The sequence below is a fragment of the Condylura cristata genome, unplaced genomic scaffold, assembly GCF_000260355.1.
Source record: "Condylura cristata isolate star-nosed mole 26May11 unplaced genomic scaffold, ConCri1.0 scaffold00027, whole genome shotgun sequence".
NCBI lineage: Eukaryota > Metazoa > Chordata > Mammalia > Eulipotyphla > Talpidae > Condylura > Condylura cristata.
Window position 1 is genome coordinate 22,464,659 of NW_004567128.1, and position 25,025 is coordinate 22,489,683.

At 38.4% G+C, this 25,025-nt stretch overlaps 1 protein-coding gene and 1 pseudogene across 1 annotated transcript in view; both read right to left on the reverse strand.

The window, feature by feature from the left end:
• MED14 (mediator complex subunit 14) overlaps nucleotides 1-19,379 on the reverse strand; it is a 58,872-nt gene extending 39,493 nt beyond the window's left edge. The window contains exons 1-10 of the mRNA XM_004689952.2: nucleotides 18,839-19,379; nucleotides 14,774-14,800; nucleotides 11,904-12,009; nucleotides 7,601-7,774; nucleotides 6,864-6,993; nucleotides 3,821-3,949; nucleotides 3,013-3,120; nucleotides 2,359-2,491; nucleotides 1,012-1,162; nucleotides 524-635 (exon numbers count right to left, since the gene is read on the reverse strand). Of these exons, the coding sequence (XP_004690009.1) occupies nucleotides 524-635; nucleotides 1,012-1,162; nucleotides 2,359-2,491; nucleotides 3,013-3,120; nucleotides 3,821-3,949; nucleotides 6,864-6,993; nucleotides 7,601-7,774; nucleotides 11,904-12,009; nucleotides 14,774-14,800; nucleotides 18,839-19,053 (1,285 nt within the window). The 5' untranslated portion in view covers nucleotides 19,054-19,379. The remainder of the gene's footprint in view (nucleotides 1-523; nucleotides 636-1,011; nucleotides 1,163-2,358; nucleotides 2,492-3,012; nucleotides 3,121-3,820; nucleotides 3,950-6,863; nucleotides 6,994-7,600; nucleotides 7,775-11,903; nucleotides 12,010-14,773; nucleotides 14,801-18,838) is intronic.
• On the reverse strand, nucleotides 5,750-6,574 carry LOC105854126 (annotated as a pseudogene).
• Nucleotides 19,380-25,025: the final 5,646 nt, after the last annotated feature.

Consider the following 25,025-nt stretch of genomic DNA (forward strand, 5'->3'; position numbering starts at 1 on the left):
CTCCACCCCCACAAAATGTCTCTGGTATATGGTTGTTCATTATTTTTGTTATTTTCTCGCCTGGTCCATTATACTCCTGCTATGAGTGAAACCATTCGGTATTTTTCTTTCTCTTTCTGGCTTTTTAAACTTTTTTTTTTAACAGTTTTATTTTTACATATCATTTTGTACTTTTTTAATCTCAATTGTAACAAAAAGGTATATTTTATAAATACATCATAATTATTTGCTAAGCTGCTTCACTTCATCCTTAGGAGGAAAAAAACTTTTAAAAAACCTATTAAAATGTTAAAATAGGTATCATTTCAATATGAAGATTTTGTAAGGAGGGTCAGTATATATACATTTTAAAAATAAGGCCCACCTAATAAAAATAAGGGGAAAAAAATAGGACAAACTTGGTTGATCTCCAGTTAAAATGCAGAAATGTCCAGCCTCCACAACAAAATCAGTGTGTTAGCAAAAAGACTCATAAAAGCAGATACCAATTTGAAATAAAAGAGAGCAACGTAAAAGAACCTACAGTTTTCATTGGCATTGAAGCCTCTAAGAATGGCCTTCAGTTCCTGGAGCTTCTGGTTAGCCCTCGCATGCACACTGTCAATCAGGAGTTTTTCTATGGATAAGTGATCAATCTGCATGAACAAGAACAGGGTAATAATGTGAAATTTAAACATTCTATTTAAAATCCTAAGAGCGATTATTGTGCTCCAAGATATTGCCTTATAAAATCACAGTGACTATTAGCCAGTAAAAGAAAGCAAATGTAAATTTTTAAAAAATGAGCTTACATAGTATCGGTAGCTTAAACCCTTTGATGAGTATAGATCAAGATATTAAGAGTGTCAGTTACAGTGATCAACTATCAGTTTTTTTTTTAAAAAAAAGGTAATTTAATCTAAATTACAAAAACTGAAAAAATGTTTTGAAAATTACACATTACCATAGATGTTTAAGAGACAAAACGTTAATTTAATCAAACCAATATTTATATAAATAGATAGCCTGTACCTTCATGGCTCTTTCTACTAATTTGGAATCAGAAGCTGGCAAAGGAGGATCATGGAAAATCTGTAAAGGCTTGGAGACATCATTCTCATCAATTTTAATTGTAACTTTGTGAACAGATGCCGTTCCTGTTTTTCTCCCAAGAACTTGTTGGCTAAAGCAAAAAGACAAACATTAAGAATTTTTTTCATACAACCTATTGACTTTTTGAATGAAATATGGATTATCTACTTTGTATCTTAGCTAGGGGCTGACCATGACAGACCCTTGTCGTTTGTCAAGGGAAAAAATTAATACTGAGAAGATAGCTATTCTGTAATGCAACTTTATATTTACTATATTCTGAAATATAGAATTTAAAAATACAACCCATATACACACAAAAAAAACTTCAAACAAAACAACTTGCCTTCTAAGTAGCATCTATGCACAGCTCAAACTCCCTTACAGAAAACAGTCACCAAGGAGAGCTTGATAGTTATTTTCCCTAAAAACATCCAAAAAAACTTGGTGGCACGAAGGGTTAAGTCTCAGCACTATGAAGTAATCCACAGCCACTGTATGAGTTCAATCCTTGGCCAGGGAGCTGACCCGCATGGCGCAGCAGACCACTCCTATCCTACCCTCAGCAGTGTATTTCAGTAGACCTGCCTGTTCTGCTCCCCATTCTGTCTCTGGTGAATCCTCTCACCACCCCTGTACCTCTGGCCTATACCCCAGTTCTTGTATGGATAAATGAATAAACTAAAAAAAAAAAAAAAAAAAAAAGATTCATTTATCCATACAAGAACTAGAGTATAGGCCAGAGGTACAGGGGCGGTGAGAGGAGATTCACCAGAGCCAGAGTGGGGAGCAGAACAGACAGATCTACAAAACACACTGCTGAGGGGAGCAGCAGGTGAGACAGGAAAGGTCTAACACCATGTGGATCACCTCTGGGGCTGGGATCAAACTTGCACGGAATTAGCCAAGGCTAAGTTTCACAGCACTGTGCTTTAAGCCACTGTGCCACCAGAGAGGGTCCAAAAAAGTTTTAAAAAGGTACAATTCAGCATAAAAAATTGTGATAAGCAACCATGTTTGTAAAACTGCTATCCAGCAATCCAATAATATTATTTTGGCAATCTGATATATGCCCAGAGTATATCTAACTTTTATTTGTTCTAGTGCAAATAAACAAACCACATGTTAAGAAACTTGTTGATTACGGAAGCCCTTTGTGGTTTATGATATTATGGAACCTTCTGTGGTTAGAGGTGCACAGCTACTGAGAGTCAATCAAATGTATGAGGAAAAAAACAAACAACATGTATTTACAGTCACAGCATTAATCCATAAGACTCTACTTACTTCCAAACTGAGAGGGAAAGGCACTTTCCAGTATGATACCTTTCCACCTGCACGAGGTCACCCCACCGCTCTCGGATTAACATTAGAGCTTGGGAATGTAGCACTTCTAACTGAAGTGATAAGCAGAAAGAATCTGATGGATAAGGTTAAGCAAATATAGTATGTAACAGTCAATGAAGAAAAAGCAAACTTCATTTTAACAAAGCTTTACTCCCCAAAAGCTAGCAATGAAGTAAATTTCTGGATTCTATAACTCCAAGGACTTACCCTAGAAAGTAGTATAGTATGTGTTACTATTTGAGAAAAAGGTTTTACATTTAATTTTGAACCAACATAAACCATGAGATCCAGATTGCCTTTTAATTTATCAGTATAGAGGCTATGGGTAGAACAAACAGTTCTATTACTAACTTATAGCTTTCTGTTTTTACCTGCAAAGTCAACAGTAAAATTCAAAATGTGGTCTATTATACATGTATCATTATTCTTCACTTTGATGATTTCACTAGTCTTACTTCTATTAAAAAGGTGGGAGTGGAAACAATTTAGACTGCTACAGTTTCTGACAAACAGCAAATGGAAACATGATAGAAAGAGAAGATACAAATTCCTTACAAATATATCAAATACATGTCTCAAATTTCAAAAGGATACGTAGGCAGTTGTACATGTCCTGAAGAGGTTTCTCATCAGCAAAAAGCCTAGACTGTACCAGCTGATGGATAAAATTGATTTGCATACTATGAACCAAGGCTCGCCCATCTTCCATTGGCAAAAGAAAAGGTGGTGGTTAATCAGTAAGGTGTACCAATCATGTCACAGTACCAATTAAGAAACTGTATTAATACTGAATTTTTAAAAAATGGCCTGAAATTATCTATGGGATACCACAGAACATAAAAATACAGCACCTCCCCATGGTTAGTAGATCATCGTAATTATCATAAAATTTATTTCAGTTATAGGGCAATATTAAACACATTTATTATTCTGCAAGATTATTTCAAGCAAACAAAAATAATAAACATTTATGAATACAGTCTACCCTCCATAACCATGGGTTCTGCATGTCCACAGATTCAACCAACCATGGACAGAAAATAAATTCTATGTAGTTAGGCATAATGGTTCCATCTATACATGCAGACTTTTTTCCTTGACATTCCCTAAACAATACAGTATAGCAAATACATCGTATTAGGTATTATAAATAAATACTCTAGTGTTGGCTTAAAGTACTTAAGAAAATGTGTGCCATTTCTAATGACAACTTCAACATACGGGCCTCCCTGGTGGCTTAAGAGGTTAAGTTTCAGCACTATGAAGCACAAGTGCTTCTGCAGCCACTGAAGCACAAGTTCAATCCCCAGTCAGGGAACTGACCCACATGGTTCAGACCTCTCCTGTCTCAACTTGCGGTGCTCCCCTCAGCAGTGTATTTAAATCAGTATTGACAACTTACCTCCTGTTTCCTTATCTTCAACAAGGATTTCCAGCTTGAGAAGACGCCATGGAACATCAGGGTCATCTCCCATCACGGTCAAGGTGGCTTCAAATTCTCCTTCAACTCTAAACTTCACTCGGCCATTTGCTTTTAGAAGAAGAATAAGCAGTAGTAGTCTACTTTGCTAGAAAATAATTGGCTTCTTGCTAAATCTCAAACATTCAGTCTTGTAACTTAAATAGATTGAATTTAAGATCATCAAGAAACCAAACGTAACTCTTCAAGATAAACAATTACTTTTTTTCATTGACAGCTCAATATACATTAAGCAAAATACTACTACTACATATTAGTTTTTCACTTTCCCCCCCAAAATGACATTTTTGAATATAAAGGTCAATGGTCAAAACAAGTTCAATAAAAGGCTATTTATATATACAAGACTATGATCCTTAACTGTTGCCCAACCAAAGTGAACATACAATATCCAAAAATACCAACCTCTAATTAGAGCAAAATACTCCAAACAAGTGGAGGGAGAACTATCAATTTCTTGTATTTCTTTTAAGAGCATTACTTTCGATAACAGTTATCCAATCACAGACTTTCAGCAAATAAGATACTTTAATCTTCTTAATGTAAGGAACTGCCTAAAAAGATTATTAAATTGACTACTAATATCAACCCTTGGGATAATTTTTGGGACTAAAGAATTGGGGTCATTTTGTTTTCATTTGTTGTGGGTTACCCCCACCAGCCCTCTCCCTACCCTGCCACACTGGATGATTAGTGCCTGAGCAGTTTTGTTAACTGAGGTGCTCACCCTCATTTTTTCTATAGCTGGATCTTTTTGTTGCTGTTAAATCCTAATCTAGCCCCTTCACTTCATATGCATTTTCACCCAGGATTCCTTCCCTTTTTGGACTTCTTCACTCTACTCCTGCTTCTTGATGGGTGGCTATTAACATATGAGAGTCCCTGTGCGGACCTACCCACTTGCCTCAAAGACTGGAGGCCACTCGCTTCCTCCATCTCTGGTCATTCATCTGCTTAAAACAGTTCATGACTGCTTTGAATTTTATGAAAATACTCCCAACTGCATAAATACACAATAGCCCTTCCCATATTCTGGTTTTATAAGAGAAACTAAGGCAGAAATAGGAGCCTCTGTAGGTCTGGTGTCAGTAATTGAAGTCAGGCGGCTATCTTCTCAAACTGCTCCTTTCACTACCACCTTGCTGGTCTCAGAAACAGGAAAAGGGCGATTTAAATTAAATTTTAGGAGATAAAGGAGAACCTATAGCCCACAAAAATGACAAATATCTTAATAGCAATTTCTTTAGCCTGTAATAAACCCATTAAATAATCCAGGTTCAGTTAAGAGGTTGCCTGAAGGAATTCAGATGATGACCTTAAGACATAAGTTATGAGCCCTGCTCTGAAATCAAGCTACCCTGACTACTGGACTTCACCTGAGGCTGCAGTGTGGCCCTCTTGAAGTGAAGGATGGTTGGAAAGAACTACACTGTGAATAAAGAAGGTAGAAACTAGTCTAAATTGCCATAAATCAACCCTGACTTAACTTGGATTCTTCTAGGTAATAAGTTCCAAAGGAAAAAAGGAGCTTGCAGGTTAGGAGGGTCTTGTTTGGGTAGCTCTAACAACTGGCAGTAAGAGAAGCAAAGTAAATCTGGCAAATGCACGGTGTTTAAATGATCTGGCAGTATACTGGGCTTTTATCAGACATTAAGGAGGCAAGGATGGAAGGTCCACTCTCTTCCTGTTCAAGGTTTTAGCCACTCTAAAGGAGGGAAAACTGGCAAGTAGTAGTGTGCTGCAAGCTCCTCCTGAGGCCACCACCTGTCAATGCATAGGGATGCCCAGCAGGTCAAAGCTGATGCCTCATAGATTTCTTGTTATTGTCTCATTTCAAGCATGGGTAGAGATCTATGCCACATGGCAGTCCGACTTAGGCTCTTCAGACCTTCCATTAAAGTACAGTGAAAGGTAATTTGGAATCCTTGCTGAGGAGTACTGAGGAAGGAACAAAGCCGCCACATTAATTGATTCAGTGCTGACTGTGCCAGGATGTACAGACTACCTCATGACACTAGAGCCTTTTAGCCTTTGAGTCAGTTCTTGGATAAAGAGAATGCTGACCAACTTGCTATGACAGCAGGCCAGGCATCCACTGTAGAACTTCTTGGCCTACAGGTTATGAAAGTGATTCCCCTCACGTGATGTGTTAAGGAACACAGATTAACTATCTTTGATGGGACCGATTCCTACAGTTTCTCCAGCAAAGATGGATCAGGAGGAAGTGACCCAAGTGGCTGACTCCTGTGTGCACTTCAAAGCTGTCTGTTATCTTGGAACAGAGACAATATCATCATTCCTGCATGGTTGATCAAAATGTAGAGATACTTTTCCTGTGCTAAGAACCCTCAGGCAAAGGTTCAAACAAATTTACTATCAGTTAAGTCCAGTTTCCGCCCCAACACTTGTTGGTTCCCTATCATAATCTGGATCTCTCTGGCTACCCATCCCCCTGTTGCACTCCCTGGCAATCTCAGTACACACAAGCTCCTCTATGAGCCAATTCTTTGGCTATCTTCTCCCCAATGCCTGCATTGGCTCCAGTGATTACAGTTACCTTCCAGGAGGTTGGATAGTGAATGTACACTACCTCCTAGAGAGCATTTTCCTGATTTGGGATGCAGTGATGTATAGGAGAAAGGGGAGGAGGAGGAACAGGAACAGGACCCTAATCATCTTGCTGGGAGGCAGTTGCAGCAATGCAGGAGCACAGGGAAAAGCAACAATAGTTTCTTGAGGCTCAGTTCTGGGACCTCAACTCTCCTCCAGCCCCAAGCGATCTCGCCCACTCCTCAACTTCAAATACCACGTACTAAATGAGAATTTACATGGCCGAAAAGTCACAAATTTGAACACTACCAAAACTGTAGGTCAAACATTCATATGATGTCTTTAATAAAACCCCAAAAGCTATTTTAAAAACATTATAACAAGTCAATCCTTAAAAAAAATTTCAGGTACATACCAACTGTAAGATTTGCTAACTGAGGAGGAAGATCTGTAGTTACAAGCCGATGTCTAAGAATCTGGTTCAGCTGGTGAAGTGTGGCTTGTTTCTCAATTTTGGTAATTGGATCTGGAGGAATAATTTTATCCTACAACAAAATTTAAGTGATTTTTTTTCAAATAATGTACAAAGAGGCATAATTTTACCTGTGCTTGTCTTCACATATTATTTCTTAATTTACCCCACAGAATCTCAACACTCATTTTTAAAGTCTACATCTATGACCACTACTATCATGTTTTTGAGTGCCAATGATTCCACCAGTCACCTAAAATAGCAATGCAATACTATCTCCTTCATGCTCTATTTTATGAATGACTTTCACTTCTTAGAAGTGTAAACAGAATAAAAACAAATACAGTAAATAATCACAACTATTAAAAAATTTTCCAATAAACAAGCAACATGTGTTATTTTCACATGAAATAGATGTGAGTTATAGTTTGTATATCTGTTCATCTCTCTCTCTCTCCCTCTTTCTCTCACACATACACACACACACACACACACACACACACACACACAAATTCATCCATTTCATAAGTACTCACATTCTGGCCTTAATTTATTTCAAAAATCCAGTTTTAGTTCTAGAGGGAAGAGTGAACTACGTGAAATATTTGATTTAAAGATACAGAACAGTTTTTTGCTGAAGCCTTTAAAACTTTTAAGGGGGTGGTGGTAAATGCACTTACCCTAATGCAGGTGGGTAGTCGTGGATAGGACCCAGTAGTCAATACATCAATGGCATACGGGATGGCAAAACTAGGCAAGCGTGCATGGACCAGGGCATCTCTAGCTAATGACGCTAGGCGGTCAGCAGTGTCCACAAAGAGGATGGCTTGCTGATCTAAAAAGCTTGATATCATCTTTAAAGCAAAGGGTAACATATTAAGCATCCCTGAAAATTAATTTTTTTTACTTCAAATATCATTTGTTCATCCCAAAATAAATTCTGAAGGGAATTAATATGCATTTTCCAATTTTTCAAAATATTTCTTCAGAAACTTTTCCACCAACTTGAAATATTTAGCACACCTGTATTTGATATTTAAAACAATTTTCTATCCCTTCTAATTTGTTTCCCCAACCTCCAACACCCTGAGCATTAAGGGAATATGAATATAAAACCTTCAGAAGAATGCCTAGGACATTCAGTAAACTTTGCCCATTATGAGATCTAGGTCAACTTCTTACCTTACACGGATTTTGTTCTCAGAATCAATGCATGTAGAGTTCATCATAAAGCTGAAATCTACCTCTTTGAATTTTTATCTCTAGTTCTATTCTGGAACAATACTTACAATCGCTCATGTCCTTCAAACAGAGGAAACCCACTCTACAAACTAAACACTCCAATTTACAAATCTACAAATTCCTTGACTCACCAGCTTTGTTCCACAACCTGACAATGCTCCAGACAATCGGTGATCAACCTGAAACATGGTGCCCTGAATACCATAATCACATACAATGTCCTACAGTTTCCTACAATTTTGCACACTCACTTTATTGATTTTTACCGTGCTAAGAAATAGACAAACCCAAATAATTACCATCACCTTAGAGATGAGGAAACTGGGGCTTAGGTTAAGACACTTGTACAAAGAAAGAGTCAATAAATAAGCTGAAATAAGAAATGGTTCCTTTAATTTTAGTCACAACAGCATAACCCAAAGTGCTACCTTCTATGACTAGTAAAATGAATTTCTTCTTTCAATGCAACCAACACTAACATCTCATTAGCTAACTTGAAATCAAATAAAAGCCTTGATCTTTTATACGTGAATCCCTATCAAGCAAGGTCTCCTTCCCCATTCTGAACCTGAAGTAGAGCTATATTCTGATTTTAAGATATTCAACCATTTTGAATCCTGCTTTTCTCAACTTCAAACTGGATGTTACCCAGATTTAGGTCATTTTAAGTTTTCCTTCATTCAGGATGCTGTGAAAATGCTTCTCAGACCTACAATACCAAGACTCCTCCCTGAAGACATGTGTCATCCAGGTGGTGTGCCACAGTTTATCCAGTCTCATCACTTTACCTTAAAACATGGGTAACTAATGAAACACTTTCTTCTAAATGACCCTGCTCAACTCAAAATACGCGAGTTTCAAATATTTTCCTTTGACATAGGTAAAACTTTAAGTTTTCAGATTAGTTTCTGAATGATTCCTAATGATCATGATTTTTTTTTCCAGTACTAACATACTAGCTGACAATATGGTAAATACTGATAGTACTTAAATTTTAACTGAGCACAGAACAGACACTTTTCTAAGGACGATAAGACTGACAAATGGCCAGAAGTACATGAAACATCAACATCATTAGTGACCAGGGAAACACAAACCAAAACCACAATGAGCTACCATGTCACACTTAGTAGGACAGCTTGAGCCAAAATGCCAAAAAAAAAATGTCCACACAGATGTTAAGAAATTGGAACCTTCCCATGTTGTTGTAGGAATGTAAAATGGTGCAGCTTCTCTAGAAGTCTGACAGCTTCTCAAATTATTAAATATAGATCTCTAGTTATTCTACTCCTAGGAACATACTCAAGAATGAAAACATGTCCACACAGAAACTTGTACAAAAACGTTTATAACAACATTATTCATAATAGCCCCAAACTAGAAACAGCGTACCTGTGTATTAACAGATGAATGGACAAATAAAAGTGCTCAAACCTTATGTAAGTTCAATATGAAACTGTGCTCATAATGTGACTCATCTGAACAGCCACATCAGAAAACTAATGGAAGAATGCTATACTACAAATTAATGGAAGAAGGATACAATATGGCTCAGTCAAAACCAAGAGTTTTGGATTTTATGTGATGTTACTGAAGCACAATCCATAAGCATCAAATAATTTCAATACCCATGGCATAACTAGGAATTTAACACCAGATTTAAAAGATTGAACACTTGGTTTTGATATAATTCAGTATTATCTAACATCTCACTGAAAGTTTAAATATTTTTTAAGAAAATACTATAGCAAATTAATTATTGAAAACTTACGATTTTTCAAAAATACTGTATCATGAATCTTCATTTTTAGCTAAAACAGATTCATTAGACTTGATGACAAAAACAATGAAGGGAATTATAAACGTTCTGATAAGCTTGGAGTAAGCCTGCTTATTAATATTTTTATAGTTTATTTTTACATCATTTTTCCATCTCAGTTGTAATCCCCGTGGGCTTCCCAACACCAAATCACCCGTGTGCCATCACCATAGTGCAATGTGCTTATTAATATTTTTAACAAACCCTATTCTTTGAAATAGTTTTCGTTAAAATGGTGGTTTACAGTGTACAAAACTTTGATTTTCCAATCATCTCAACAGACAAAAGGACTTTTCCTCCCTACAAAAAATTTAATATAAGGCACAAAATAAATATGGCCCTAAATAAACCTCAATTCAATTTTGTATAGAAGGGGGATATCGATTTTCTCTTAGAGATAAAAGATTTGTGGCTACACTGTGCCTTACAGCATGCTTTTAGTCTTCTCACTGGCTTACGTGACGGAGCTGGAATTAAGCACTGACTTCAGTAAAATTCAGGTTTTATTAATTTTATTCTAGAATCTGAAATCTTCGACTTTTTTTTTTTTATAACTTCTTTCCTCCTTTCACTTTAACAACAACCTCCTAAGCTTTATGTCTAACAATAAGGAAATTTGGTGAAACTGAGGATGGCAAACACAGTAGGCTAAAACTGAAGTGAAGTATCAATCAGGAAACCGTGCTCAGAAACATGACTATGCTACAGATTCCTTTCTGGGAACCCAATAGATTTGTAAATATAAAATTGTTATAAAAGTATTTTCAACTTAGCTTTCCTGGGTGCAAATAAATTTATGGTACTTCTACACTGAGTAGTTGCTAATTTTAATTTAAACAGGAAGCTTGAAAGATTTTTTAAGTAAGCTGAATATAAGTTAAGCAATATAAAGCTATATTTCTACTTTCATGTATAAAAACTGATAAAAATTTTAAAATATCATTACATAATTGAATTTAAAAAAAATATTTAAGTACCAATGTCAAACTTACATAAAGTATCTACTCACTTTCCAAATGTAATTGACAGCGAATAGAAAGTTACTTGGCCTTGTAAAACTGGGCTTGGAGAGCTGACCTCATAAAGAGAGTAAATGTTCTCATTATTTTAGGACTTTATTCATTTTATGATAATTACTCTACCCACTCCAAAATGAACATCATTCTCCTCACTGAAAGGGACTGAAGTAAAATAAGAGTGAGTAATTATGTCTCGTTTGTTAACATATCACCCTCCCCATGTTATAAGCTCAATAAGCTATCAGAAAATTCCCTGTTTTTCCTCCTTAATGCTTCTTTAACAGAGTTTAAAACTTTTTTGTAACAGACTTTAGCATCTGTAGTACATTTCACTCCACATTTTACTCCTCTGAATTTAAAACGACTCAACAATGAAAAAAAAGCTGAGCTTGAGGGCATCAAGAATGCCTGATTCAAGTAAAGGTTTGGAGAATGAGTAGATAAGTAAACAAATTAACAGATAAATGCTATCATCAGCTTCATGACCTTGAAGAAGCCATTTAACTTCTAGGAAACTTTTAATTTCCTTATTTGTGAAATAGGACAAAAATAGTAAAATCTGTCATTCTCACAGGGTTGTCAAGAATCAACAGGAAAAATCTGTAAGAGTACTCTGCAGGTTAACCCCTTCCCCCCTTTGGTTCAAGTCTCATATTTAAAGCCTTCTAGGATAATTAATGAGGTCTTCAGATTGCTCCTGCTCATCTTTCTGATTAGGTATCCATAAACAAATACTAAGATTCTACAGAAATATACATTATCATACAGAAATAAGATTATATCACACAAGTCATACCTCTCAAAACAAACCAGCAGATATAAGTCAAAGCAAAAATTAGAAGCTATGTCACTATTAAGTTAACATTCCTAGGTTATTTTATATAAAATAAAACTTTAACTCACCGCACATTTTTCCACTTTGCCAGCATTATTAGCCCATTTTACTAAAGCTAATAATCGAACAAAGAGTTGGCGTGTCCGGCTAGCAAACTGCACTATTTCTATTTTCCTGGAAATAGAAATAATTCTTAATGAACCAACATGCTTAACAGAATGTCAAATTTCCTTTCATCTGAGCTAAAATGTGAATCAATCTTTGTTTATAATCATTACAATAAAATGAACCATATAAAATATTTATCTAAATTTGAATTATTAATGTCACATTTGTATACCCCCCCATGTATTTCACTTTTCATTTCAGAGTAATAAATACAATAGAATGTTTTAGTGTCAAATCACATTTTAAAAATTTTATAATGCAATTTAAATCATTTACTAAATTCAAGGATTTATAAGAGAGGAGTCACAGAAGGGACCAAATTAAGAGTTGTGAATTATAAACCTTTTTGATTAAAGAATTGAAATAAATCTTTGCCAAAGCTTGAAACTGTATTCTATAAAAGGATCAATATTTCCCTTCTTGCAAGAGTAGGATTTTTAAAAACTGAATAATGAAAAACTTAACTATGCAATTCTTTACCAAACTAATTTCAATGACAAACTTAGACATTAAACTATCCAAGCTACGTTAAAGAAAGCAAGATGAGTACTAAAAATAAAAGCTGGAAGATCTGTTCACATCTATTTTTATGTAATAGCCATTAAATGCTTTTTCTCCAAATATTCATCAGTATTTTTACCACCACCTTGTAAAGCCTTAGTTGTCAATCAATATGATAGCTGGACTCATCAACTTCATGTCAGCTACAAAGCTGACATTCGTACCTGCTATGGTTCACCCTAAGACACTGAAAGAAATTTTCAATAGTCAGGGACTGATGACGGGACCCAGCAGGACACCAACCTCCAAGGGGATGATGACCTTTAAATCTCAGTGCAGCTGTTCAATATCCTTCATAAACAACCCATATCTCTACATCTCACTCACATCAAGACCAAGGTACAGAGCACCAAAATAACAAGGTTTTGCTGAAATACAATCTTGACTGAAGATTAGAGTCTAGCTCCAGAGAGAATGGACAGTCTACAAGCAACCTAAAAACTTCCATAAGGATCAGCCAACAATACTATTGGTAGTAAAAAGAATCAAGGACACATATACAATTCCAACTCTGCCAGTGTCTGCAGGGGATCTTAAGAGATAAAACAAGAAGGCTAAGACAGGGCCCTCCCTGGTGGCGCAACAGGTTAAAGCGCAGCACTGTGAAGCTAGCAGCAACCGCTTCAGCAAAAGTTCAATTCTTGGCCAGAGAGCTGACCCACATGGCATGACAGCACTCTCCTGACTCGCCCGCTGCTCCCCTCAGCAGTGTACTTCGTCCATCTGCCTGTCTTGCTCCCTGCTCTGCCTCTGGTGAATCCTCTCACCGCTCCTGCACTCCTGGCCTGTACGCCAGTTCTGTGTGCATAAATAAATCTTAAAAAAAAAAAAGGCTACAACTAAGCAGAAATGCTAAATGTACATTAAGATTTAGCAGGTGTCTCAGTGCTAGCAGCATCAGTATTGCCTGGGCTCACAAAAGATGCAAAGTCTCTGCTCCTCTCCCACAGCAAAAATATTTGTGTATTATTAATTTGGTTTCCCAAATGAGCTCCTCTACTAGAAAGTAGTCATCCCTTTTTGTAAACCTATAACATGGGTTTTTTTACACCACACTTTCTCAAATGACAGTCAGCCTGTAATGGCTTTCCAAGGCCTAGTTTAGTTTGCCTTTTGATACCAGAGAGGACAGAACAAATCCTGGCTTTAACGTCCTTCCTTTAAAACTGACCAGCCAGGCCCTCCCTGGTGGTGCAGCGGGTTAAAGCACTGCACTGAGAAACTAAAGCCACTTCCGCATGAGTTCGATCCCCGCCTGCCCCGGAGGTCACCACATGGCGCGGCAGACCTCTCCTGACCCGCCCGCTGCTCTCCTCAGCAGTGTACTTCATCGATCTGCCTGTTCTGCTTCCCGCTCTGTCTCTGGTGAATCCTCTCACCCTCCGCATCTCTGGCCTGTACCCCAGTTCTGTATGAATAAATAAATAAATAAATCTTTTTAAAAAATTTAAAAAAATAACCTGACCAGCCAATCCACAAACAGGTATGCAGTCTATCCGCCTCTACCTTTTCAATCATGTCTACTTCTATCACAAAGATCAGTTGAGGTGAGGATGATGGGGACGGAGTATAATCATTAGTAAAAGCTAAAATCCTTCCTAATGGTTTGCTTTTTAAACAAACAAAAACAAGGAACGTAAGTAGTGCCAAAAATACAATTAAGGAGTCTATACTGTAGTCACAATTTAAATCCTCATCACATAGCTTTTTGATGCTTCATTTATCTTTTTCCTTTAGTTTATGTCCCAAACTCCAACTGAATCTAAATTCACTTAACTATAAAACAGCAGTAGCAGTAGGCAAATGTCAATTCTCTATAGCTATTCAATAATACCATTATAGCAAATAACAAATTAGCATTCAACTTTTTAAAGTTACTCTGCTTTTTAGCTTCTTCCATCAGGAATTATATCATCTACATCTTCTTATCCCCCTCCAGTACTTGACCTTGCCAGTAACTGATAAAGATTTGTTGAACAGAAAGTCCAAAGCTTATCTCATACCAAATATTGTCCAGGATGAGGAAATCACATTTTGCCGACCTTTCCAAACACATGGTGTTTAAAAAAATCACTTTAGTTTCTCTGGGCCTAAGGTTCTAATCCACAGCCCTGTCACCTCACACCCCCACTCACACTCTCATTCTCTCTCTCACACACACACACAAACAAACACAGACACACAGAGATTTAAGGTTTTTCATACTCACCTTTCCACATCAGATTTTCTTGGCAGCCTAAGGGAAAAAAAAAAGAAATTGACTTAATGTATGTATACTGTCATCAAATTTGGTGATGGTTTTCAATTTAATGATACTAAACACTTTAGTATTTCAGAAAAACTGGATAAATAGTCCCACTAATAAGACCCACTATAGTCTTATGTTGATTACCTATTCTTTTTAATTTTTATGAGTTTACAGCATGGCTATAAGGGGAAAAAAATAAGGAACGTTTTCTACATTAAAAATGTTCCAAAAGGTATTCCACAAACCTTAAACATTTAAAAAGCCCATTACATTAGCACACTGTATGATAGAGTATCCGAGAAAATATTCTTTTAAGATGAAAATGGTGAAAGAAAGATGTAGAGTACTAATTAGCTGCCAACCCAGCTAGGCCCAGGGACCTTGCTTCCACGTAATAACCCCTATATCTTTTGATTTCTTTTTATGCCAATTCTCCAATACTGGAGCCAGTCAACAACTAATGTCACCATCTTCCCTGATAAATTATATCATCTAACTTTCTAGCCCTGCTGACGCTTAGAAAGGCCATGATGTGCCTCCTGAGCCCACATTTTGAATCTCTACCCATGCGCCAAGATTTCAAGGGCCTGAAATCTAAAGCCTTGCCATATCTACTCAGTTCCTGAAGAATACACGCCATGCCGCTTAGATCCCCACCTCACAAGCACAAACTTTAGATACAGAAAAACTAAAATCACCTCCAAAAACTTAAGCTATAAAGCGGGAAAGCTATTAACATGAACCCTGGCTTGCAGTTATCTACAATTCTTAGGACAGACAGAGCGATGGAAGCTAAAGTTATGATCCCAGTGATCAAAGAAACGAGGTAGGGGCTAGACAGACCCGCAGATCAGAGGATGAAGTGGATGTTAAGGCCTTCTTAGAAGCGTGCAAATAAAAGCAGCTACTGGCAAGCACAGCAAAAAGCTCTTGAGAATGCTCCTGGAGAAGCCACAACTGGACTCAAGGGAGGGAATGAGAATGAGAATCGAGTGCTTGTGTTTAAGAGAGACAAAAACCTAAGAGTAGAGCCTTTAGGAGTGGAAAGACAGGAAATCATTGTCCCAGCTTTTCCCACCTCTCCTAAAGACCCTAAAAGGATCACCATCCTGTCAGAGGTGGTGTCATTTGGGGACAAAAGATGGATTTTGGTGCCTACATCCCTTTCCTAATTTCTTCTAATTAATTTAAAATTCTTTTGTAGTTAACAAATCTGCCATTTGGGGTAAAAGCCCTAAATTGCAAATATTTGGAAGAAATCACAGAAATTTATTTATACCAAAGTGCTATTAGAAAAGTTTATATGATTGCTATTCTGACATTTTCTGGTTTTAGCTGAAAGTTGTGTTTGTTCTGTGTGTGTGTGTGTGTGTGTGTGTGTGTGTGTGTGTGTGTGTGTGTAAGTAGAACCTAAGTCCCTAAAATGTCAAGACAGGATATAACTTCTAAGATTCTTGCAAAGTGTACCTAGAATACTGATTTTTACATTAATACAGATAGTTTCTAACTGGAACAAGAAAACGGACAACTTTCAAGGTAAGTTCATAGACTAAGTTTGGTTGCCACAAAGAGAAGATTTCTGTACACCTGGGTTTCAAGAGCAACACTTAAAAAAAAATTCATTCATTCATGAGTTAGATCAACAAATATTTAGTTAAGACCTGACAATGTGTGAGGCATTGTTTTAGGCTCTGGGGAAAGTGGCAAACAAATCAAAATCCCTGTCCTTAGGGAGCTTCCTGTGGCAAGGAAGAAAGACAATAAACTAATCCTATCTGGTGGTGATAAGTGCTGTAAAGAAAAACAAAGCGGTGGATAAGAAGGATAAAGTCAAGGGGCAGAGTACTTTTTACAGGTGGTCAGAGAAAGTCTTTCCGATAAACTATATCTGAACAAAGACCTAAAGGAAAAGAGAAAGCAGACCACAGAGATTTCTGAGGAGAAGAGCAAAGGCTTTAAGGTGGGAAGGCTCCTGTCAGTATCAAGAAACATTAAAAAGCATATTATGGCTGAAACAAAATAAAGAGAAGAGTTACTAGGAAATGAAGTTAGAGAGGTAAAGGAGAGAAGGCACCGATCATGCAGGGTCTTAAAGCTAAGGTGACCACAAGTCCTGGTATTTAAGTTGGTCCTGACTGATGCCTGCTGCTGACATCATCAACAAGTACCATCTTTCATGCTCAGAAGTGTCCTAAGCTGGATCATAAATTTTATGGTCACTCTACATACACAGGTGACAATAAAAAATTTTTACTCGAAGTGAGATGGGGAACCACTTGAAGATTATAAGCAGAGAAGTTTTAAAAGAATCATCCTACTATGGAGGAAAAATATAGAGGAGCAAAGAGTAGCAGCAGAGTGTAGTTAGCAGACTACTACAGTTAACCTGGGTGAAGGATTAACTAACACTTGATAGAAATGTTGAAAGGCAGGCAATTCTGAAGCCAGGTGACAGGCTTGATGTACTGAGTATGGGATTGAAAGAGGAGCTTAAGCAACACCAGAAGGAGATAGTATTCAGTCAGAGATAGGAAAGGTTTGGGGGGATCAAGTGAAATTAGGAGTTAGTTTCTGGATTTGATGCATCAAAATACCCACTAGGTGTTAACATGTAGGCATCTAGATAGCTGGATATAAAATCTGTACTGGAGATACAAGTGTAGAAATCATTATCATATAAAGGGTATGAGACTAGACTACAGACTCATTCTGCAGTAATAAAGACATTTCTTTATTCCTACCTTTATAATAAAATCAAAAAATAAAACACAAAATAATTTACAGAATTGCTACTAAACCCCCATGGAATAAACAAATGATAGAAACTACACAATAACCAACAGCAATAAGTTCAACTTTTTCCAGAACTACAAACAGTACAGGTGACTTTCACATATAATTTCTTATGGATACCAGTGGCTTTTTATGAAATCCAACAATAAAGGTGCAGAAAAGTGTATCATCATAATCCCTAATCAGGCAGCTATTTAAGTTTCCCTAAGATAGGGATAGGCTTCTTTCTGTCCCACTGAAACAGGGTGAGAATGAGTGAATCTATCCTACTTGTTAGTAGTCATCTGCAAACAGATTATCTTCACAATGTCTAGCAACAAATTACTATGCCACTTTACAGTCTAGCATCTACAGGCCAGTGTATTTCAATTGAATACATGGACCTGGAGTCTAAGCAATAGGTAAAAGATAAAAATTAATCTAAATTAAAAACTCTTAACTTTTTCTGAACCTAGACCTTAAAATGTAAACAGTCATTAAAGTATATATATACCCCTGCATCTTATACTTTTTTCACACACTGAAAATCATTAATGTATTCAGATCCTATTCTGAAGGGATTAACACTCTAATCATGTCCCAAGACATTTCATGGATAACTTGGTGATTTAAAAACTCTCTTCATACTCTCAGAAACAATCACAGCAGGCTAGTGACCAAGATAAATAAATTTTTTAAATCTAACTTACACTACCTTTGTGAAGACTTCACTCTCACCCATTCCAGGCAACAAAAAACTTGGAATCCAAAATTTTGGATTATTTGATACACACAATGCGTCTCCTGAGTTCAAACTTAGAGCAATTACAACCTACGTTTAAAATGGACTGTCAAGAAGCTATAAAACAGATTTCCTGTCTTGGGATTTTTTAAAGTTCGAATTGTATGTATTTCTAAATAAAATCGAGGCTTTGAGTTTAAAAGGTTCCAGCCACGAAATCAATTGGATTCCGTTGGCAACTCGAGCACAAAAATCGCAAGGATGGGATTTCCAGTGAAAGTCTAAGAACATGCATAATTAACAAGTCTCGGTCGCTTCACCTCCAGAAAGACCCCCAAATGTAATGCTTCGCTACCTCCGCTAGACCCCATGAGTTCAAGATTCTAGACTAGGCAGTCCAGCGGAGAGAAAACAGCAGCCTCCTGGGGAGAGGAGGTGCAAACCTCTCAGCCGGTTGGGCGGGAAGGGGGGGGGGAGTGTTGGGGAACTGGCATGGGTTTCGCGGTACTTACAGGTCCGTCAACACCATGAGCTCCGAGTAGGCCCGGTGCAGCAGAAATTCGATGAGGGTGCTCAGCCGATATCCAGGGCTCGCCGCAGCCGCCGCGGCCGCCGCCACAGCCGCTCCTGGGGGAGGAGGCGCCGGGGCTGAAGCGGGGCCGCCGCTGCCCCCGCCACCGCCTCCGGGCGGGACGAGCTGGTGGTTCTCCAGCTGCACAGGGGCCATGGCGGCGCAGGGCTGGGCTTGGCGCCGCGGCACAAGATGCGGCCCTTGAGCTTCCTGGGCGCTCGGTCACCGCGCCTAAGCCGGCGCGGGCAGAGTCGCCGCTGCTGCTGCCGCCTCCTACCGCTGGGCCGTCTCAGAACAGGAAGCCGTGTGCCTGCCGCGGAGGCCCGCCCCCATGTAGCGCCGAGCCCGCCGGCCCCAGGGACAGGAGCAGGGGGCGGGGAGGAGCAGGGAGGGCGGGGAAGCGGGCGGCCGCCGCAGAGAAGGTGGGCCTCTGCAACCGATCAGAGGCCGCTCCAGCAGGCAGCCGCAGCGTCCATATTGACGGCCCAAAGCGGAAGTCGTTTGGGAGAACGGAAGGGGAACCTGCAGGGGGGACTTCCTACAGCAACCTGTGCCTTGTCTCTCGGCTGTCCCGCGCCGGGGCGCTTGGGGGCGCGTGGGAGTGGGGCGGGGCGGGCGGGGCGGCGCGCGGGAGGGAACAGCGGAAGCGTGGGCCGCACGGCGCCGGAAGTTGGTATGAGGGCGGAGCCGTCGTCGTCACTGCAAACGTCAGTAGTCGCCCAGCCCATATCCTGGGGGCCGTGCGGGGCTTTAAAGGCTTCAGTTTGCCCTGAGGTATCTATGTGCGCTTCCCAGTGGAGGGCAAATGCGGCTGGGGAGATTCGCCCCAGATGTTTGTGAGTCGGGGGTTCTGAAATCGCGAGCTCATTGTAGCGACTGCGCGTTTGTGACTTCTCAGATCTTGGCACCTCCCACCGTCTGCCCATGCGCCTTTCGTGGGATAGAAAACGTTTCCGTCATTGGCTTTTTTTTTTTTTTCACTGTGGGAAAAGATGAGAGAAAATACAGCTGGGGGTAGGAGCAAGGCCGCTGGCAAAATAATTGCAATTTACTAGAGTTGGGTATATGCTGAACACTTTATGCTGAGCAAATTCCAGCAGTCCCACCACAGAATCAGCCATTACAGTCTCTACGGTTGTCCCTCGCCCGGTTCTTGTCTCTGCTGTGAGGTAGTCGCCCTGCCCGCTAAAGGCTATCAGTTCATCTCCCGTGCACTGCTGCCACTTTACCCCTTCAGAATCCACTTATGTTTCGCTTCCTGCTTTTTAAACGGCGGTTCTCAAACTGGGAGGCACGTTGGAAATACGAGCAATGGGGTGGGGCTTAAAAAAAATACTGAACATTTATGCCACCCCCATAAATTCCACTTTAATTGGCCCGATGTGCGATCGGGGCTTAAGGATTTTTTTTTTTTTTAGCTCTTTGAGTGATTCTAATGTTCATCTAAGCCAGAAGTCCACTGTTGAAAGTGTCAGTAACTGTGGCCCTTTTCAAACATCTTTTTTCAGATTTATATCTGTAACACTTAAATGTAAGAGATGCTCTTGCTGTTCCCTAATGTGAAAATGCTCATTCTTTACAGCTTGTGTAACTTCTTAGTCATTTTGGAAGGGCATTCTCCTGTTTTCTGAGGATGTAATCTTTTTTAAAATATATATATATATATATTTTTTTTTTTACATCATTCTTCATTTTGTGCCCTTTTTTTCTGAGGATGTAATCACTTGCGCCACGTCATGGTACTTTTCAAAATGTTTTAGTATTATATGTATCACCTACAGGTGCAGTTGCTGCAGGGCAATTATCACTATGCAATACCTCTGGGAGCAAAATTTTTATAAATATTTTAATTTAAAAAGTTCTTTTGCAGTTGTTTTGTTTCCCTCCCACCCCCCATTTTGAAAACAATATTGACTCATTTTAAAAATCCTGGTGGTAACATATAAAAGGATGAGTGGTTGTACATGATGGTCGTTAAAAAGTTTTTCCTAGCAGATTCTGATTCAGATCTGTGTGAGGTTGATAGGATTTTACCTTTGTCTTACTACTTAGGTTAAGCACAGTCATATATTATTGCCTTTTGGCATTCATTCTATTTGGTAGTAAACTTGCAAATACAAGGAAAAAGATTAATAGGTGCGAGGAGGCAGTTGAAAATATTTTTGCTATATCCATATAAGTTTCCTGAAATTTGTGTCAGTTTGAATAAGTATCTTTAAAAATCTAAAGATACTAGTTATTAAAAAGGATGTTGTAAAGAAAAAGAAGCTGAGGGTCTCCCTGATGGTGCAGGAATTAAAGACCCAGTACTATCAAGCTATCACCAGCCACTGAAGCATGAATTCAGTCCCCCCACGAACACCCCCCACCCAGGTAATATACCTCACCTGTCTCACCTGCTGCTCCCCCTCAGCAATATATCAGTAGGCCTGCCTATTCTGCTCCCCATTCTGTCTCTGGTGAATCCTCTCACTACCCCCTCAACCTCTAGCCTACACCCCATATCTTGTACACATAAATAAATAAAAATGAATCTTTAAAACAAAAAAGAAAAAGAAGGTGAAAATTCAGGAATTATACTATGAGGCTTGCTTTGCTTGAATTGAAGATAGGGCATATAACTGAAAACACCTGATTGAAATGATAGCCCACCCCCAACCGGGAGGATGCAGTCTCTAGGCTAGTATGGAAAGGGCTAGCTAATACAAGAAATCAGTGAGGAAGGGGGCCCTCCCTAGTGGCATAATGGGTTAGGATGCAGCACTGCAAGCTAGCTGTAGCCACCTCAGTATGATCTGGATCCCCGGCCCCAGAGGTGACCCACATGGCATGGTGGACCTCTCCTGTCTGGCCTGCTGCTCCCCTCAGCATTGTACTTCCTCATTCTGCCTGTTTTCCCCACTCTGATGAATGCTCTCACTGACCCTGCACCTCTGGCCTGTACCCCAGTTCTGTATGAATGAATAAATAAATCTTTAAAAAAAAAAAAAAGAAGTGAGGAAGGAGAGACCTTGGCTGTTTGGCTGAGTTACTAAAAGAATGACTCACATTCAAGCCATTTTTGGAAATAGCCTAATTTATAATTTTAAAGCCTACAGTGCTGTGTTTGGCACAATAATATATGTACAGAATTATTTCATTCATATTTTTTCATTGTTCCTTTATTCCTTAATCACCCAATTCTATCATACTTCAGATAGTTTGAGAACTAGCAACATATTTCCCCAGCTCTTAAATTGATAAAAGTTTTAGATCTTTTGTAAAATCAATCTGATTTTAATAAAAAGAAAAAATTGATTGCAAAATAAGGAAAAAAGAACATTTCCTTTTAAGCCCTTTTGATGGAAAAAATGCATATGGTTTCATTTTGAAACATACAGCTGCTCCTCAGATACTGAAGAATGGCAAAGGAACTGAAAATAATTTTTCTTTTTATAAAAGATTGTAATCAGTTCCTCCAAAATGGAGAACCAAAGCACTTATATGGAATATAGAGAAAGCAAAGGGTTGAAGACAAATTTTAAATACAACCCTTGAAAGCCTTGATCATAGATCTGAGTCATCCAGACAAGGGGAGGGGCTACGATGAACTATACTGGAGGACTACAATGATCATGCCAGAGAAAAATCCTGTACTGTCAAAATGTAAACAAGGATGTAAAACAATAGTACCGTATTAAAAATAAATGATAAAGAAATAAAAATGGCCTAGAAAAAGAAAAAAAAATGAATTGTTATAAAATAAAAGCAAAAAAATAACAAGTGAGGACATGGAGAGATTGGAGTCTTTGTACATCATGGTGGAAATGTAAAATGGTGCAACTCTGAAAACCAACTGCTAGTCTTTAAACGTTAGACACAGTTTTATGACCCAGCAATTCTACTCATGTATGTATTCAAAAGAAATTAAAACAAGTATACAAATAATTGTACACAAGTATTCATAATAGCACTATTCCCAGTAGCTGAAAGATAGCAACAAGCCAAATACCTATCAATTGATGAATAGATAAAATGTATAGTTAATGTAACACAATGTTATTTGGCCATAAAAAAGGAATAAAACACAGATGTATGTCACAAACTGGATGAATCCTGAAACATGCTAAGTTAAAAATTAAGACACAAAAAGTCACATAATCATATGATTGCATTTAGATGAAATACCCAAACTGGTGACCAGACAGAAAGTAGACTTATTTGTTGCCAGGGCCTGGGGGAAGGAAAAATGGGGAGTGACTACTTACTATGTACAAGGTTACCTTGTGGGATGATGAAAATGTTTTGAACTAGTTAATTTAGTTTAATGAATTTCACCCTGATATGAAAGTATGTTAAGATTGAAATTTAAAAGGTCAATAAATGATCAAAAAACTAAGTGTATATTCAATGTTGACAGATTTGTTTTGATGACATGTTAAATTCCATGCTGCAAAATATTACATGGATGATATACAAAAAGTAAAATTAGATTTGGGTTTTCTTTTTGTAAAACAACCAGGTAATTGCCTAGATAACAGAGGCTTCTATTATGACACACTTAAAAACAATAAGACATATTTTGTTAAGATCAAAAATAGACTTTGTACATCTAGCAAATTCTTTTAATATTTTCATCAAAACTCTATTTTTGTAATTGATACAATTAATCAATTGTTGTTGTATTTTGGAAATACAGGGACTCCCCATCTCTACTTCAGGAGTTACTACAAAGTGCACCCTCCACAAAAACACCTGTAGTCCACCACCATAGTTCGTGATTCTCCCTTCCCAATTTTTTTTTTTTTGCCCCTCCTTTTACTCCTCTGGAATCCTCAGTGTTATAGTCAGCTTTCAAAGGTTATTTTTTCTCTCTCTTTTTAAAAAAGATTTATTTATTCATGCATACAGAACTGGGTTACAGGCCAGAAGTGCAGGGGCAGTGAGAGGCTTCACCAGAGACAGTTGGGAGCAGAACAGGCAGATGTACAATGTACGCTGCTGAGGGGAGCAGCGGGTAAAACAGGAGAGGTCTGCAGCACCATGTGGGTCAGCTCCAGGGCGGGGGATGGAACTCGCACTGAAGTGGCTGCCGATGGCTTGCAGTGCTGCGTCCTAACCAGTTGTGCCACCAGGAGGGCCCTTTTTCTCATTTTTAAAGTTATGTTTCTAAAAAGCACTGATAACCATTACTCTGGTTTTTAAACATAGGTAACTATTTTGGTCTTAAAAATTATGACTTATGGCCCTCCCTGGTGGCGCAGCGGGTTAAAGCACAGCACTGAGAATCTAAAGCCGCTTCCTCATGAGTTCGATCCCCGCCTGCCCCGGAGGTGCCCACATGGCGTGACAGACCTCTCCTGACCCGCCCGCTGCTCCCCTCAGCAGTGTACTTCGTCGATCTGCCTGTTCTGCTCCCCACTCTGTCTCTGGTGAAGCCTCTCACCGCCCCTGAGCCTCTGGCCTGTACCCCAGTTCTGTATGCACAAATAAATAAATCTTTAAAAAAAAAATTATGACTTATGTTAATGTCATTTGTCTCCTGATAGTTTTTGACTTTGTCTTAGTAGATCTTACATGTGAAATAATAAGCATGTTAAGATGTCTTTTATGCCTAAACTATCCTTAGATTTCGTGAGGTGGCCCCACAAAGGTTTGTTCCTTTAACTTATAATAAGGAAGGATATTAGAAATAAGTTTGTTTCAGCAGTCTCTACATAAGTCACTCAAAAAATAGTGAAAACACTTTTGTTTCCCAAAGTTATTGTGGTGGAAGGGCCAGGTAAAGAGACTAGTAAATTAAACAAGTTTAGTCTAACTGGGTAATGACTTCTTGATATACTTCCTTTGATTTCTTGTGATAAACCACTAGGTTTCCTAGGTAATTAGACTAAATATCTAGTGACAAAGAGATTTCTTTTAAAAACTAGATAATGTAGCAAAAAATGGTTTGGTGGGGATTTTACATTGGGGATGAGACCTGATATAGTTTAATTTGGACACCTCCATCTTCAAGTACATTTCAAATTTGATTGTAAAACCATGTTAGTATGTTTCTGTGTTACAGTGTTCAGATGTGTGTTCTTCAGTGTCTTAAATGCTAATACGCAGTTATTGACTAAATAGTTATTTTACAATGAAAGAAACAT